Genomic DNA, 15,686 nt, shown 5'->3' with positions numbered 1-15,686 from the left:
ATGTTTTTTCTCATGATCTTCATAGTTTTAGGTTCTGTCTTTAGGTCTTATATCCATTTGAGTTCATTTTTGTGTGTGGTGTGAAGTGTGGGTCTTGTTGCATTTTTCTGCAGATTAACTTCTAGTTTTGCCAGCACAATTTATTAAAGAGACTGTCTTCCCGATTTAATGTAATTTGGCCCTATGCAAAGGCCATAGGTGGATGGATTTACATCTGTATTCTTGATTCTATTCCACTGCCTTATCTGTCTATTGTTTTGACTACTATGATTGTATTATAGGCTCTCAGACCAGGGAGTGTGGGGCCTCCTGCTTTGTTATTCTTCCTCAATAATGCGTTACTTATCCAGGGTCTCTTTCCTTTGCATATAAAGTTGGCAATTAGTTTTTCCTTATGGTTAAAAAAAAGTAATTTGGAGTAGGATTGCATGCTATCTAGAGATCGTTTTAGGTAATATCAATATATTCATAGTGTGACCTCTATCAACAAGCAAGGTATGTTTTCCCATTGATGTTGGTTTCTTTTGGGTTCATATAGTAATGTTTCATAAGAGACATGTATATAAAGCTGTTTCATGTTTGTCTGCTTCAATGGCATCATCATTATTCTCATTTCAGATCATCCCTATTTTGTTGGTGTCCAATTCCATCCTGAGTTTTCTTCTAGGCCGATGAAGCCTTCCCCTCCATACCTGGGACTATTACTTGCAGCAACTGGGAATCTGAATAGCTATGTGCAACAGGGATACAAGCTGCCATCCAGGTAATCAGCCTCTGTCTCCTACTAATGACCTTACACTCCCAGTTACTGAGGATCTGAGGATTCCTCAGAGGATATAATATCATTATAAGAATTTTTTTAAAAGTGAAGAATCACTTTGTTTCCCTCTTAACACTTGTGATTTTGCTATGTTTCTTAATGAGAATAATTTAATCACTTCTAAGGCAGTCACGTATCGATTTTCCAAACAATGCCAACACTGGATATTATTTCAAAAAGCACATGCCGTTTTGATAAATGAAAATGGGATTTTCTTTTGTTGACTTTGTAAGTAAGAGATATGTATGCGCAGTCTGTTTGATGGTTATTTGTTTTTATGAATAGCTTGTTCGTATCATTTACCCCCTGTTTTCTCTTTTTCTTATGGATTGATAAGCTCTCTCTATATAGAGAAATCCTTTGGCGCATTACATATATTTGTTCAAAGTGCTTTTGTATTTTTTTTTCAGTTGTTAATGGCAGTTTTTATTTTCCTAACAGAGTTTTAAGTATTTGCATAGTTAGGTCTGTTAACTTTTGTGACTTCTGCTGTAAGACCATACCTAAAGTTTATTTCTATCTAAAGGTTAGCGACATAATTGTCCATTTGTTTTCCTTGAGCTTTTTGGTGGTTTCAATTTTAAGGTTTAGATCTACCATCTCGATGGACTTTATTGTTACTATTGTGAGTGAGATAGGGATCAGATGTGTTCTTTTCCCTCACTTAGAGAGCTAGTCAATTGAGTACCTGTTTCAGAGATTTCTATTGTAATCCATTGATGATTTTCAGCAATACCCATACCTTCTCCACCCTCTTTATTACCACAGCCTCTTTCTGCACTCCTCCCATGATTATTTTACAATACTGTCCTCAGTAATCTTCCAGATGAACTGTCAAATGATTTGTAAAAATTAGGTTCCGAGAAAAAAAATCCCTTTGAGCTCAACTGGAAGTTCAGTAATTTCAAATATTACTTTGAGGAGAATGTATACCTCTACTCCTTCTCACCCCGGAATATTGTACCTAAAATCTTAAAAGAGTAGAGGGGTCCAACCAGAAGGTCGCAGACTTTAAAAAAACGACAACATCCCAGGTGCCAGTGAGTCCATTCCGATTCATACCAGCCCCTATGTGCGTCAGAGTCAAATTGCGCTCCGCAGGATTTTCAGTGGGTGATTTTTTTAGAAGCAGAATGCCTGGCCTTTTTTCCTGAAGTGCTTATCAAGCTCTTGTGGTTTTGCATAAGAAATGTAAAATCGAGGTTCGCAGGTCCTGAGTGGCATGACTTTATCAGTAGGTTGGCAATTCCAAAGGGGTCCCAGGTTGGATGTGAGCTGTGATCCTTCTCCGCCGCTTAATACCTTTCATTATTTCAGGCTCTCTGTTAGAATGGCGGGAGAAACACTTGAATCCTAACAAGCATTAACTAATATTGAAAATCCAGTTTGGGTTTGCATGGACTTCCTACCTGCCTGTGGTACACCCTACTGGTTCCCATGTGGGGGCTGGTGGTCTCTGGGTCAAGTTCACTGAGAAGTTCTTTAAGGGCAGGGGCTATCTTCTTTACCTTTGTCTTGCCAGCCTCCTAATGCATACGCGCACATGCACAAACTCACTACCATTGAGTTGATTCTGACTCATAGTGACCCTATAAGACAGGGTACGATTGCCCTGTGGGGTTTTGAGAGTGTAGCTCCACAACCAGGGACCCCAGCACACAGTGCTTGCTTGTTACCTGTTACTGTAATGAAAGTAAGTAGCAGGGGTGGGTGGATATAGTTTGATTGAATCTTGGCATGGGGTCCCTGGATGGTGTAAACAGTTTATATGGTTGGTTGTTAAACAAAGTTTAGATATTCAAGTTTATGCAGGGGTGTGGTGGAAGAAAGGCCTGATCCATTCCCTTAAAAACATCAGCCATCAAATACCCAATAGAGCACAATTCTACTGGGGTTGTCATGAACCAGACTCGATTCCTTGGTAGCTGATCTAATCTTGACATGTTGCCAGGGAGGAGGGGAGTTCTAAGCCAAGAGGGTGACCATAAATTAATCCTATGATAGATACCAAGATTCTAGAGGGACCTTGTATTTCAACTTCTCTTTGTCCAGTTCCAGCAGGTAGTAAGTGTTGAAACACGATGCTGGTTTCAATGGCCAGGGGCTCAATGTGAGCTCAATTGGGCTGTATTTCTGTCAAACAAGATGACTGTCTACAACCCTGAGCAAATGTGTCAAGGAATGTCATCCCAAATGGGTGCCTAAGCAAATGTGGTGAAGAAAGCTGATGGTGCCCAGCTTTCAAAAGATATAGTGTCTGGGGTCTTAAAGACTCCAAGAAAAACAAGTGGTCATCTAGCTCAGAAGCAACACAGCTCACATGGAAGAAGCACACTGGCCTGTGTGAAAGGATCAGATATCAGGCATCGCCAGAAAAAAAAATCATATCATTGTGAATGAGGAGGAGTGCGGAGTGGGGACCCAAAGCCCATCTGTTGGCAACTGGACATCCCCTTACAAAAGGGTGGTAGGGAGGAGATGAGCCAGTCAGGGTGCAGTGTAGCAATGATGAAACATACAACTTTCCTCTAGTTCTTAAATGCTTCCTCCCCCCCAACTATCATCATCCCAATTCTACCTTACAAATCCGGCTAGACCAGAGGATGTACACTGGGATAAATAGGAACTAGAACACAGGGAATCCAGGACAGATGAATCCCTCAGAAACAGTGGTGAGAGTGGTGATACCAGGAGGATGGAGGGAGGGTGGGGTATAAAAGGGGAACCAATTACAAGGATCTACGTATAACCCCCTTCCTGGGGAACGGAGTACAGAAAAATGGATCAAGGGAGGTGTCGGACAGTGTAAGACATGACAAAATAATAATTTATAAATTATCAAGGGTTCATGAGGGAGGGAGCAAGGGGAGGGAGGGGAAAATGAGTATGTGATATCAAGGGCTCAAGTAGAAAGCAAATGTTTTGAGAATGATGAGGGTAACAAATGTACAAATGTGCTTGACACAATGTCTGTTGGATTGTGATAAAAGTTGTATGAGCCCCCAATGAAATGATTTAAAAAAAGAGAATGTCTTCCTTTACCCAGAAATTGCCTCGGATGATGTTGAATTGTGTGGCATATGCGCAGCTGATGCCTTTAAAGTACACACTAAATCCTTGACTTTGACTAAAGGCACACCTGAGCCATAACCTCTGCATTCTACTTAGTAAGGCACATTTATCTATTCGTGCCTGGCCAGTTGCACTATGAAGATTATTCGGGGCGCTATAACTGGTCAGCTAAGTTCCCAGCTTCTTTGTTATGTACCGAATAGCTGTTGTGATGGTCTGTCCAAGAGGCACAGGAATTTAGGGTCTTGTGAATAGGCAGGATATTAAAATACATGCAAATGTCTAATGAAGCATCTTGTTTCAGGGAGGCCCAGGGTCATTCACACATTTCCTGATTCACTAGTAGGACTCAGAGCTAAGATTTAGTACCGTGACAGGGCCAGCCTACACAGCTGTGTCAGTGATGGGGACACAGAGGGAGTCAGGAGAAAGCCATTTGCTCCCTCCCTCCTGGGAGAGGTCACACAGAGGTCATCCTCCCTGCAGCAAAGAAAATGCAACAACATGCGTGTGATGTTTCTGCCCCCGGGCTGTCTGTTTCAAAGTCAAGAGTGTAGAGCTTTTATTGGGAGCTGGTCGCATAGACTCTCTACCTCAAAAAACCAACTTTACTGCCATTGAGGCAACTCCAACTCATAACAACTCTGTAGGACAGCATAGTACTGCCCCTGTGGGTTTCTGAGACTATAACTCTTTAAGGGAGTAGAAAGCCTCATCTTTCCCCAGGGGATCCGCTGGTGGTTTACGAACTGTTGATCTTGCAGTTAGCAGTCACATGGAGCCTACTGTGCCAACCAGGCCAGCTAAAGTCCAGACACACTCAGCAGGAAAGCCCCCAATCACATTATATAAACAGCCTAGTCATAGTGAAATGACCTTATCCATTTGTAGTGGAGGAAACACACTGAAATCAAGTTCCTGCACGCCAGCCAAGGGCCAACCCTGTAAGCAGGTCCTTCTCTAGATAACAGACTCAGGCCTCTTGTGTGTGTGTGTGTGTGTGTGTGTGTGTGTGTGTGTAAGTCTAGTAAACCAAATCTTTTTCAGAATAAATCACTGGGATTTTTAGGTTATTAAGTAAATTATCTTAATTCTTTGCCGACATTTTCTCTGTTGTCTAAACATGATTTGTCCCTTGTATAAAAGGCACACACAGATTTGCTGGTATGTAGCATAATGGAACAAGACAGCCACATGTCATTCTACGAAGCAAATTTTAGGAGTTGGTTGTAAACAAAATAGATGGAGGGGGTTGTCAGTGTGAGTTCTTTGCTGTAGTAGGCTAATGTCATTTCTTTAAACTCTAGACACAGAGCACCTAATATCTGCCTGGAATTCCATTTTTAAGCAACCATGGCAACAAAAGAGGGCTTGAAGCTAAATGTCATAGATTGTTATTAGCACATTAGTCTCTCTGGCGGTCCCTTCACGCTCTTAGGTGCAATCACTTCATACCAAGCTGAGTCACAAAATTCAGTTTCTCCGGTGCTGATGTCCATCTTGTCCCTTTGGTTGGTCAAGGTAGTGAAACTCGGGGTGCGTTTGTTCTCTATCAGGGGCCCTGGTGGCACAGTGGTGACGAAGTCGACTGTTGGCCATTGGCTTCAGCTAAGATTACAGTCCTGCAATCCCTCTGGGGCCCTTCTTCTCTGACCCATAGCGTCACTGTGAGTTGAGATTGACTGAGGGACAAAGCTTTCTGTTTTCTGTCTGAAAGCACTTAGATGAGGTGCCATCAGCGGTTCCCAGAAATGCAGCTCGTTGGGGAAACGTGTTTTTTAAGTCTTAAGCAGGAATCTTGGCAAGCCTGTGTAGTAGCCTTTTTGCCTGAGGCTTAAACTCCAAACTCAAACTCACTGCCATCGAGTGGATGCCAACTCAGAGAGACCCTGCAGGACAGGGTAGAAATTCTCTGATGGGTTTCTGGAACTGAAAATGTACTGTTGTTGTTTTTTTTTTAATCGCCTTGTTGAGATATAATTAACATATCATACAATTCAGTAGGTCAATCATATTAAGAAGGGTTATATATTCATCATCACAATCAACTTTGGAACATTTTCTTCCTTCTGGTACCCTCTGCTGCTGTCTCCCCATTTTCCCCACCCTCCCCTTCCGAGTTCCCAGGTAATTATTCATCCGGGTACTATATTCCTAGACCCGCCCAGCCTGACTTCCCTGTGCAGGGTTCCTAAAGCTGCAACGCAAGTCATTTCTCTCTCCCCTCTCTGAAAACGTCCCTCTCCCTCACATGCCCTCTCTGTGAGTGAACGCTCCAATTCATAAACCAAAGACAAAAGGTACTGTTGGCTGTTGAAACTCCGCAGCAGCGTGGATGAGGAGGTGCCGGCCAGGAACGGAGTTAAAAGCAATACACACTGCTGTGCTTTGAATGCCCCACCTCATTGTAGTCTACCGTTTGCTACAAATGCGAACTGCATTTAGTTTTTAATCCCACGGTGCTTGGATGTTACGGCTTCCAGGGGCCCTTTGAGAAGGAAGGAAATATAATGGTCACAGTGCTTGGTGGGGGTGGGGGTCAGGAGAGGGGGGACTAAGTGCCTGGCAGCCTGTTTGAAAACATGGCTTTTCACCTGAAATGGAGTTTGATATGAAATATTATAAGCATGCACGCATGCTGGGAATCCTAACTATGCCGTCTCAACATTTTATTGCGGACGACTTCATTCCTTACATGGTGCAGGAAATGAGGCTTTTAACTGTAGATAACCCACCCACTACAATTGAATCAATTCCAAATCACAGTGGCCTTAGAAGACAGGGTAGAACTGCCCCTGTGGGCTTCTGAAATGGTAACTTTTTACAGGAGTAGAAGCCTTGTCCTGCCCTTAAAGGGAGCCCTGGTAGCATAGCGGTAATGTGTTGGACTGCACACCACAAAGTTAGCAGTTCAAAACTACCAGCTACTCCGAGGGAGAAAGATGAGGTTTTCTACACCTGTAAAGGTTTACCATCTGCAAAACCCATGTGCCATTCTACCCTGCTCTATAGGGTCCATGTGAGTTGGAATCCACTTGATGGCAGTGGGTTTTTGATTTGGCCTTTTTGAAGGCTTACAAAACAAAGCCCTTTCTGGGTGTGGCAATGAGGACCATTTCCTGATAGTGGTGAGTTATTTATTTTCTAATCAGCCCCTCCCATAGCATTTTCTGTGATGCTGGAAATCCCTGTAACCTGCACCAATATGACAGTCCCTAGCCACCCTTGGCTACAGTGCACTTGGAACATGACTAGAGGCATCAAGGGACTGAATGGTAACTTTCAGTTCATTTTAACCGATTGCAAGATAGATGGCCACTGTGTCGTGTGGCTGCCACATTGAACAGCGCTGTTTTAAACCTCTCTCCTCACACCTATGTCAGGAGCCCACAGGGCTGGCTTAGTGCCAGGGGAGTTGCTTTATTTCCAGTCATCTAGGGAATTGAAAAGGAGCTGTGTGTGTGTGTGTGTGTGTGTGCGTGCGTGCGTGTTGGGGGGTGGGTGTTACAGGTGAGACTGCTAACTGAAAAATCAACAAGTTCTGAGGGACAGTCTTGGACACCCACAGAGGCACTTCCACCCTGCCCTAGAGGGTCACTATGGGTCGGCACCGACCCCATGGCAGTGAGTGCGAGTGAGAGGGAGTTGAAAGGGACTTCCACAGTCCCATCCGGCGCTGACTATGACACACAGACCAGGAAGGAATCTACAGTTGAGTGAGAGGAATAAAGATATATAAAAATTTGGGGTCACTGGTTTTTTTCTTTTAAGGAGCCTGGTGGCATTATGGTTGTGCATTGAACTGCTTAATCATAAGACCAGCAGTTTGAAACCACCAGCTGCTTTTCAGGAGAAAGGGGAGGCTTTCTACTCCCATAAGAGTTACAGTCTTATAGGCTCTCTATGAGTCAGAGTTGATGGTAGCCAGTTTGGATTTTTGCTTTTTTCCCCCTTTAACATTCTTCAGCTAGTCTTTTGTTCTACTTTTCCAACAAGAGAAATATGTTTGTTTGTTTTTCCTGAAGCCAAAATCTAACCAGATTGGTTTCAAGGCTATGTTGACTTTTATGTTTATCTGATATATTTTATCTTTTCTGCCAATTTTTCATCTTCTCTCCCTACTCGAACCCCTGCCCCCTTCATGATTTTCTGTCCAACAGCCAGGGAAAGAGAGTAAGGAGGCAAGCGACGATCCAAACCAGAAAACATGCATCGCCTTTATGATTGTGTTGGTTTATTGGTAGTCAATATGTTTAGAGTAATAGTTGTTTTCTCATCTCTCAGTATAGTGTTTCTGTAATCATACCCTTTCCTCTCTTAAAAAAAAAAAAACCCTGGTAAGCATTTTTTTTATAGCTACAAATGAGTAAAAACGTGGCTGCGGTTGGGGGATGGTAAGGCATAAAATACTCCCCTGGCAGCACTGTGTCCATAGGCCAGGCGAACCCTGGCTGATCAACTTGCAGATGTCATGGGCGTCACACCGGAGGGACCCCACGCTGAGCACACGACTAGAGTAAAAGTAGAATTTCAGGGATGTCTCTGGGGAAGGTGGATTTTTAAGGGGAGCCAAAAAGGTGACATGAATATCATGAAGCAGATGAATTTTTAATATGACTTGAGACTCTGAGCACCTCGTGTATTTCTATTTTGAAAATAACCCAATTGTGTGCACATTATTACTCAAATGCTGGAATCCATGAGAGCGTGTGTGTGGAAAGGAAAAACTTCCATTTTGCTGACCCATAAGTCATAACGAACATAGGGTCTGATATTGTCAAGGCAAGATTAGAGAATCCATTACCTGTTTTTTTCCTTCTGTGCAAGGCTGGGTGTCTCCTGGGTCTTGAGCCGCATGAGTCCAAGCTCCCTGTGGAGTTTTGGCAGTGGGACAATGGACTCATCCTCAAGGGAGGAGCTTGGGTGGTCCTGTGAAGAAGCTAGCATTGGATACGCAGCATCAGGGGCCTGCAGCGACAGTCTCTGTTCTGTAGCCCTTATGTTGTTCCAAAGGAAACAGTTGTCATCCTCTGGATGACAAATGACAGGACTCTTGAGAAGCTAGGTACTGTTTGATGCTGTGGACACTGGAGAACCAATCGAGATAAGGAGAATTAGGACAAGGTGATGCTCAACTTCATGTCAATTAAGATTTAGGTCCGAGGATAACGAGAGTAATGTACATGGGCTCAGGAGCTCCGGCTTTCCTTCCTTCCTTCCTTCCTTCCTTCCTTCCTTCCTTCCTTCCTTCCTTCCTTCCTTCCTTCCTTCCTTCCTTTCTTTCAAATACTTTTATTGGGGGCTCTTACATCTCTTATTACAATCCATACATTCATTCATTGTGTCAAGCACATTTGCATGTATGCTGCCATCATCATTTCAAAGTAGTTTCTTTCTACTTGAACCCTGGCATCAGCTCCTCATTTTCTCCCCTCTCTCCTGCAACCGCCTTCCCTCATGAACTCTTGATAAGTTATAGATTCTTATTTTCATATCTTACATCGTCCTTTTTCAACCATCACCCACTTTTCCGTTGTTTGTCCCCCTGGGAGGGGGTTATATGTTGATCCTTGTGAGCGATTCTCCTTTTCTACCCCACACCCTCCTGTAATCCTCCTGGTATCTCTACTCTCCTTCTTGGCCCTGAGGGGTTTATCTATCCTGGATTCCCTGTATTTCAGGTTCTTATCTGTAGCAGTGTGTATGCTCTGTTCTATTCCAATTTGTAAGGTAGAATTGAGGTCATGATATTGGGGTGGGGGTCAGTTAGCATTAAAGGACTAGAGGAAAGCTGTGTGTTTCATCGGTGCTATACTGAACCTTGACTGACTCATCTCTTCCTTGTGACCCTTCTGTGAGGGGACGTCCAACTGTCTACAGATGGGCTTTGGGTCTCCCCAGCTTTCATTTTGACTTCCGTTTGTTAACCTAACACTTCTAGGAACACACACCTGGTGGGGAAGGGGGGCAGAGGCAAGAAAGCCACCAACTTTTATGGCTTTACTTGCCTTCAAAAGATTCTCAATTTCCCTCTAAATGGAAACGCTTTCATAAATTTTTAGAGATAATCACTTCCAATTTAAGAGGAAAGGAAGCCATCAGTTTCTTGGGAAAAAGGAGACCTTGATGTGTGGTTGGACGGACCTCTCCGGGGAGTGATTACAAAGGACCTCTGCAGGGATGAAGGTTGCGCTGCTAACTGCAAGGTCCGTAGTTCAAACCCAGGAGAGAAAGATGGTGTTGTCTGCTTCTGTAAAGATTGACAGCCTCAGAAAGCCGAGAGAGAGTTGCTATGAGTTGGAATCGACTTTTTGGTAGTGGGTTTGGGTTTTGGGTTGTGATGAGAAGCTGATAAGAATATTCCTTAGATAATGGAATCTTTCTTAGTCTTTTTACTGTGTGGGAGTTAATGATGGAAAGTGTTTGGGATTGTGAATGGAATTATTTTCTGATTTTGTTTTTGTCATTTGGTTTAGGGATAATCCCAGCGATGCCAGTGATGACAGCATGTCAGGACCAAAGGTAGCTGAGCTGGAACGAAACTGAAACTGATATGGGAAATGGAATATGAGGGACTTCCTGGAAGGTAACAGCAAATATCTAAGGTTCTGTTTGGTTTGCAGAACCATTGTCAGCTTAGTGTGGAAGGAAATGTGAGAGGCTGGGTGGCTTTTACAGGATCCTGGTCATTAGTAGGAGAGCCTTGAAATTAAATAGTTCAATTGTATTCTGAATCCTTGTACAATCACCACCACAATCAATTCTAGAACATTCTCTTCTTTCTTGAACTCATCGTTAGCAGCTTTCCATTTCTCCCTAACCTCCCCTAGCAGGAGAGAATTGATGACCCCTGGAGCTCAGCCCTGGATGTGGAGTTGGCATGTGGAAACACAGAATGTACTGGAGGCCAGGAATAAAGATCTAAGGAGCCCTAGAGGTGTCGTGGGTTATTCACTGCCTGCTAGCCACCAGGCCGGCAGCTCAAACCCACCAGCCACCTGGAAGGAGAAAGATGAAGCTTTCTACACCGATAATGAATCACAAAGGAATCCTGATGGTGGAGTACTATGTTGGACTGCTAACCATATGGCCAGCAATTCTAAACCACCAACCAGTCCACAGGAGAAAGATGAGGCATTCTATTCCCACAACATGTGGTAGTCTCAGAAATCCACAGGGGCAGTTCTACCCTGTTCTGTAGAGCTGCCACAAGTCAGAATTGACTCAATGGCAGTGGCTTTCAAAGGAAAGACTGTATCTTCAGAGGCTGCCGTGGCTCGATTTATTGCAGTCTAGGTCAGAGTGTGGCAGGCATTTTTTGTAGAGGGGCAGACAGTAACTATTTTAGACTTTGCCTGTAAGGTGGTTTCAGTTGCAACCACTCAATGCTGCTGTAGCTGCCTCAGTCAGTACTTAGAAGAGTGGGCGTGTCTGTGTTCCAATAAAACTTTATTTCCAAAGACAGTTTGCTGCTTCCTTGGTCTAGGTCACTCTTGGAAAAGAAGAGACCCTTGGATTTGTAGAAGATAATATATTATTTATTTGACAGGAGCCTGGCTAGGTTTCTAAGGGCAGACAATTTCTATACCCCCACCGCCACCCCACAGCTCTCATTTGCTTCAGGGTAGAGGAGAGCAGGTTGGATAGCTTTGTTTTAGTGATGCTCAGAGACAGGTAGTTCCTGGAATCATCTTAGGGATTGTGACAGACCTTGAATTGGATGAACTTCTCAGCAGGGAAGCCCAATTTGTAGAGTATGGGATGTCTTCAGATTATACTCAAAGGCACAAACACTGCCATCTAGTTGATTCTGACTCATGGCGACCCTATAGGACAAAGTAGAACTGCCCCGTGGGTTTCTGAGCCCCTAACTCTCTCATGGTTGTAGAAAGCTTCATCTTTCTCCTGAGGAGCGGCTGCTAGTTCAAATTGCTGGCCTTGAGATTAGCAGTCCACTGAGTAACTGTTAGGTGTCCGCAGTGGGATATGCCTCGGTTCTGGCTCCAGGGCGCTGAAAGAATTCACATTGCAGAAGCACATTTGTAATCCAAGTGAGTTCTTATGAAGAACAGGGAAAGTTTCAGGTTTTACAGTCTCGAAAGGGTACACACTAATTCGGGAAGGCATGCTGGGGTTCACGACTAGGCACGAACACCGGAACAGGATTGGGAAACCCACACCTGCGGAACTGGGCAATTCCTCGGGGACCAAGAGGCCAAGGGCAGGTGGGCCCTGAGTAGGCCCTTACTCAGGCATGAGTGTGCTCACAAGTGAGAGAGAGATCCCCACCCTCCGCCTGCATCTGAACAGGAGCAGAGTAAAAAGGGAGACTTGGCCTTCCCGCAGCTGGGGTATTTAATGCCTCTGGCTGGGGAGGTGTGGTTGAAGGTACTGGTTGACCCCATTGGCTGACTTTAAGCCCACTTGTGTGATGTACCTAAGGTGGGTGTGCCCAAGTTATTGGTTTCACCTGGGCCTAGAGGGCTAAGTTTGCCCATGTGCAGTTTGGATCTTTCCCATCAGTGTCTAATTGGCATGCCTGATCTCTTTCCAACCCCTGTATTGCGTGACCCTTTGCAGACAGTGGAGAGACCACCCCCACTGTCCCTAATCCACCGACTTATTGTAACGAGACTATGCAACCCTGGCTTCTTAAAAGAAAAAATAGTGACCCCCCCCCAATTTTATATAGATCTAGTCATCTCATAACTCAAATGTTGATTCCTCATGGGGCTCAGCAACATTTTGTGTCATAGCTAAGGAAGTTGCCTTTAACTGCCTCTTACTCTCACTGCCTTGGAGTTGATTTCAACTCATAGTGACCCTATAGTCGGACAGCATTGAACTTCCCCTGTGGGTCTCAGGGGCGGTCACTCTTTATGCAAGTAGAAAGCCTCATCTTTCTCCCGAGAAGGAGCAGGTGGTTTTGAACTGCTGACTTTGAGGTTAGAAGTCTAGCAGTAAGTACTATGCTACCAGGGCTCCTTGTTCATGTTCACCAGGAGAGAGCTGATCGGTGGCTTTATCTGCAATTAATAACACACACACACACACACACACACACACACAGAGAGAGAGAGAGAGAGAGAGAGAAAGTTAGGGGCCAACCAAAATGGGGCAAGAGTTGGAGATAGATCTAAGACTTGTGTGTTGTTCTGGAGATTGGCAATACTTACATGCTTTGTCTTTTTTGTCTTTTTTTTAAAGCTTCTGAAATACTTGAAAGACCTATCCGAAGAGATCACCACACAATTTTTCAACAAACATGGATTACAAGTCTCAAACGAAACACTCATACCTATTTCCAGGAAGAAGACCAAACCGGGACCATTTTCTTTTCCCTCAGTCATCACAAATGCTACTTGTTGAGTAAATGTCTCCCAACAATCTCCTGGGGGAGAATGTGTGGTGTCTTTTGACCCGAGTGTGGTGAAAACAGGATGGTGAGCAAGGCTCTTTGGGAGGCGAACCTTTGTGTTAGGCCTTGAGCGCTAGGAGTAACTTTGCGTCAGAAATCAGCCATTATGTTGTTTGAGACTCAACTGCAGACCGGCATGCAGCCCAAGTTCCTTACGCTCTCCCACCTTGTTTATGCCCGTATCCGGCTAGAAGCACTATCCAACAGGCCCCTGCTGGGGACATAGCAAGTAAGGCACATGCCTCAAAATGTAAGGGCCACCCCAGAGCTCAAGAATCAAGATCAATCCCCTGCATATACAAATCTTTAAAAAAATTTTTCTCAAAGAATCATTCACATAGAGTAGAGTTCTCCACTTCCACCTGACATTACAATGATTCTTTCTCCCTCCCCTGCTCCATCACCAATCTGTTGTCTCCATGGAGTTGCTATTTTTCCCTAGATATTTTATATAAGCGGCTCGTACATTATTTGCCATTTGTGATGGACCGATTTCAATTTTCAAGGGTAATTCATGGCAGAGCATGTATGAGAACTTTATTTCTCTTTATGACTGAGTAGTAGTCCACTGTGTGTATGGCACCGCATTTTGGTGATCCATTCATTTTTTGATGGCCCTTTAGCTGGTCCCCACATTGTGGCTTCAGTGGACTTTGCTGTATATGTGTTCTTTGGAGTTGCTGCTTTGAATTATTTTGGAGCTCTATTTAGGAGAGGGATGTCTGGGCCATGTAATAAATTCTATGCTTTATTTTTAAGGAATTGCCAAACTCTTTTCCATAGCGGCTGCGCAATTTTACCTTCCGGCCAACAATGTTCAGGGGACTTAAAAAATTCTAGAAAAATGTCATTATCTTTTCATTCCATTTTCCATGACTTTTTTGAAGCCCCCCTCATAGGAGTGTTCTGATTTCTCCATATTCTCATCAACATTTGTTTTCCATTTTTCTATTCGCCACCTTTGCAGGTGTGATATGTCTATATATCCCCCCAAATTGGAATTACTCTGGGTGGAACGGAGCTTTTGTAGTCCGTGTTTTCCCCTGTAGGCGAGCATCAAGCAACTTGAGTTAGTGCACCCAGTGGTGTCCCCTGGGAAGGTTTGCTCTGGTCACAGTGAATTTTTTCATAAAAGCAGTTTTGCTCAAAGCTTGTTTTTTTGATGGCCGAGTTAAGAGAGTAGCGTGCAGCTGTGAAATTTTGTTTCCTGCTTGGGAAAAATGCTGCGGAAACGGTTGTGATGTTGAACACAGCTTACAGACTGCTATGGGAAAAACTCAAGTGTATGAGTGGTTCTCTCATTTCAAAAATGGTGAAATGTCGATTGTTGACAAACCTCGTTCTGGATGTTTGTCAAATTCCTGAACAGACGAATGTGTCGATTTGTAGTTCTACCAGGTCAGACTGTTAATCAAGCTTTCTGTTTAGAGGTTCTAAAAAGACTACATAACTGTGTATGACACAAAAGGCCTGATTTGTGGTAGAAGGACTGGTTTTGCCACCACGACAATGCACCTGCTCCCACAGCCATCTCAGTGTGCCAATTTTTGGTAAAAAGAAGCATGCCTCTCTTGCCCCACGTACCTGATTCACCTGACCTTGCTCCATGTGACTTCTTTTTGTATCTGCAAATGAAGAAGAACATGAAAGGACAACGATTTGATGATGTAGAAAGGTGGAAGGAAAAAACAAGGGAGGTGCTGTCAACTGTCCAAACAGATAAATTTGAAAAATGTTTCCAAGAATGGAATCACAGACTTGACAAATGTATTATGTGTAATGGAGAGTACAATTGAAGGTGATAAAGTTGTTTTGTAAAACATAATTAAATATATAGCTTTGGGAAAAAATCCAGTTTGAGGGAGATATATAATATTATATAGTATATTATATAATTATATACTATATAATATGATATTAATATCTATTATATAATTTGAGGTGAAATTCATGTGAGAGAAAATTGGCCATGTTCAATTGAACAAGTCAGTGACATTTAGTATATTCACAACATTGTGCAACCATCACCTCTACCTATTTCCACGTTTTTCCCACCCCCAAAAGAGATACCTTCCCCATACATTTAAAAGCAAGGGTGTTACTCTGAGGACTAAAGTGCACCTGACCCAAACCATGGTGTTGTCTTTTTTTTAACAGTTTGATTGGCATTTAATTAACATTTACAATTCAATAGTTCAGTCACATCAAGAAAACTTGTACAATCATCATCACAATCGGTTTTAAAACATTTTCTTCATTCCAAGGCATGGTATTCACCCTGTGAAAGTTGCACATTGAATAAGAAAGACTGAGGAAGAATTGATGCGTTTGAGTTGTGCTGGAGAAGAATATTGAACATGGACTGATCTAATCAAA

General features: G+C 43.4%; 1 protein-coding gene across 3 annotated transcripts in view; it reads left to right on the top strand.

Annotated features, from left to right (window-relative positions):
- CTPS2 (CTP synthase 2) overlaps window positions 1–15,160 on the top strand; it is a 107,977-nt gene extending 92,817 nt beyond the window's left edge. For all 3 annotated transcript variants that reach the window (XM_075538652.1, XM_075538653.1, XM_075538651.1), the window contains exons 17-19: window positions 619–763; window positions 10,369–10,478; window positions 13,100–15,160. In XM_075538652.1, coding sequence (XP_075394767.1) covers window positions 619–763; window positions 10,369–10,438 — 215 coding nt within the window. In that variant the 3' untranslated portion in view covers window positions 10,439–10,478; window positions 13,100–15,160. The remainder of the gene's footprint in view (window positions 1–618; window positions 764–10,368; window positions 10,479–13,099) is intronic.
- Window positions 15,161–15,686: the final 526 nt, after the last annotated feature.

The sequence above is a fragment of the Tenrec ecaudatus genome, chromosome X (genome assembly GCF_050624435.1).
Source record: "Tenrec ecaudatus isolate mTenEca1 chromosome X, mTenEca1.hap1, whole genome shotgun sequence".
Classification (NCBI taxonomy): Eukaryota; Metazoa; Chordata; class Mammalia; order Afrosoricida; family Tenrecidae; genus Tenrec; species Tenrec ecaudatus.
This window is presented reverse-complemented; position numbering and strand designations above follow the sequence as displayed.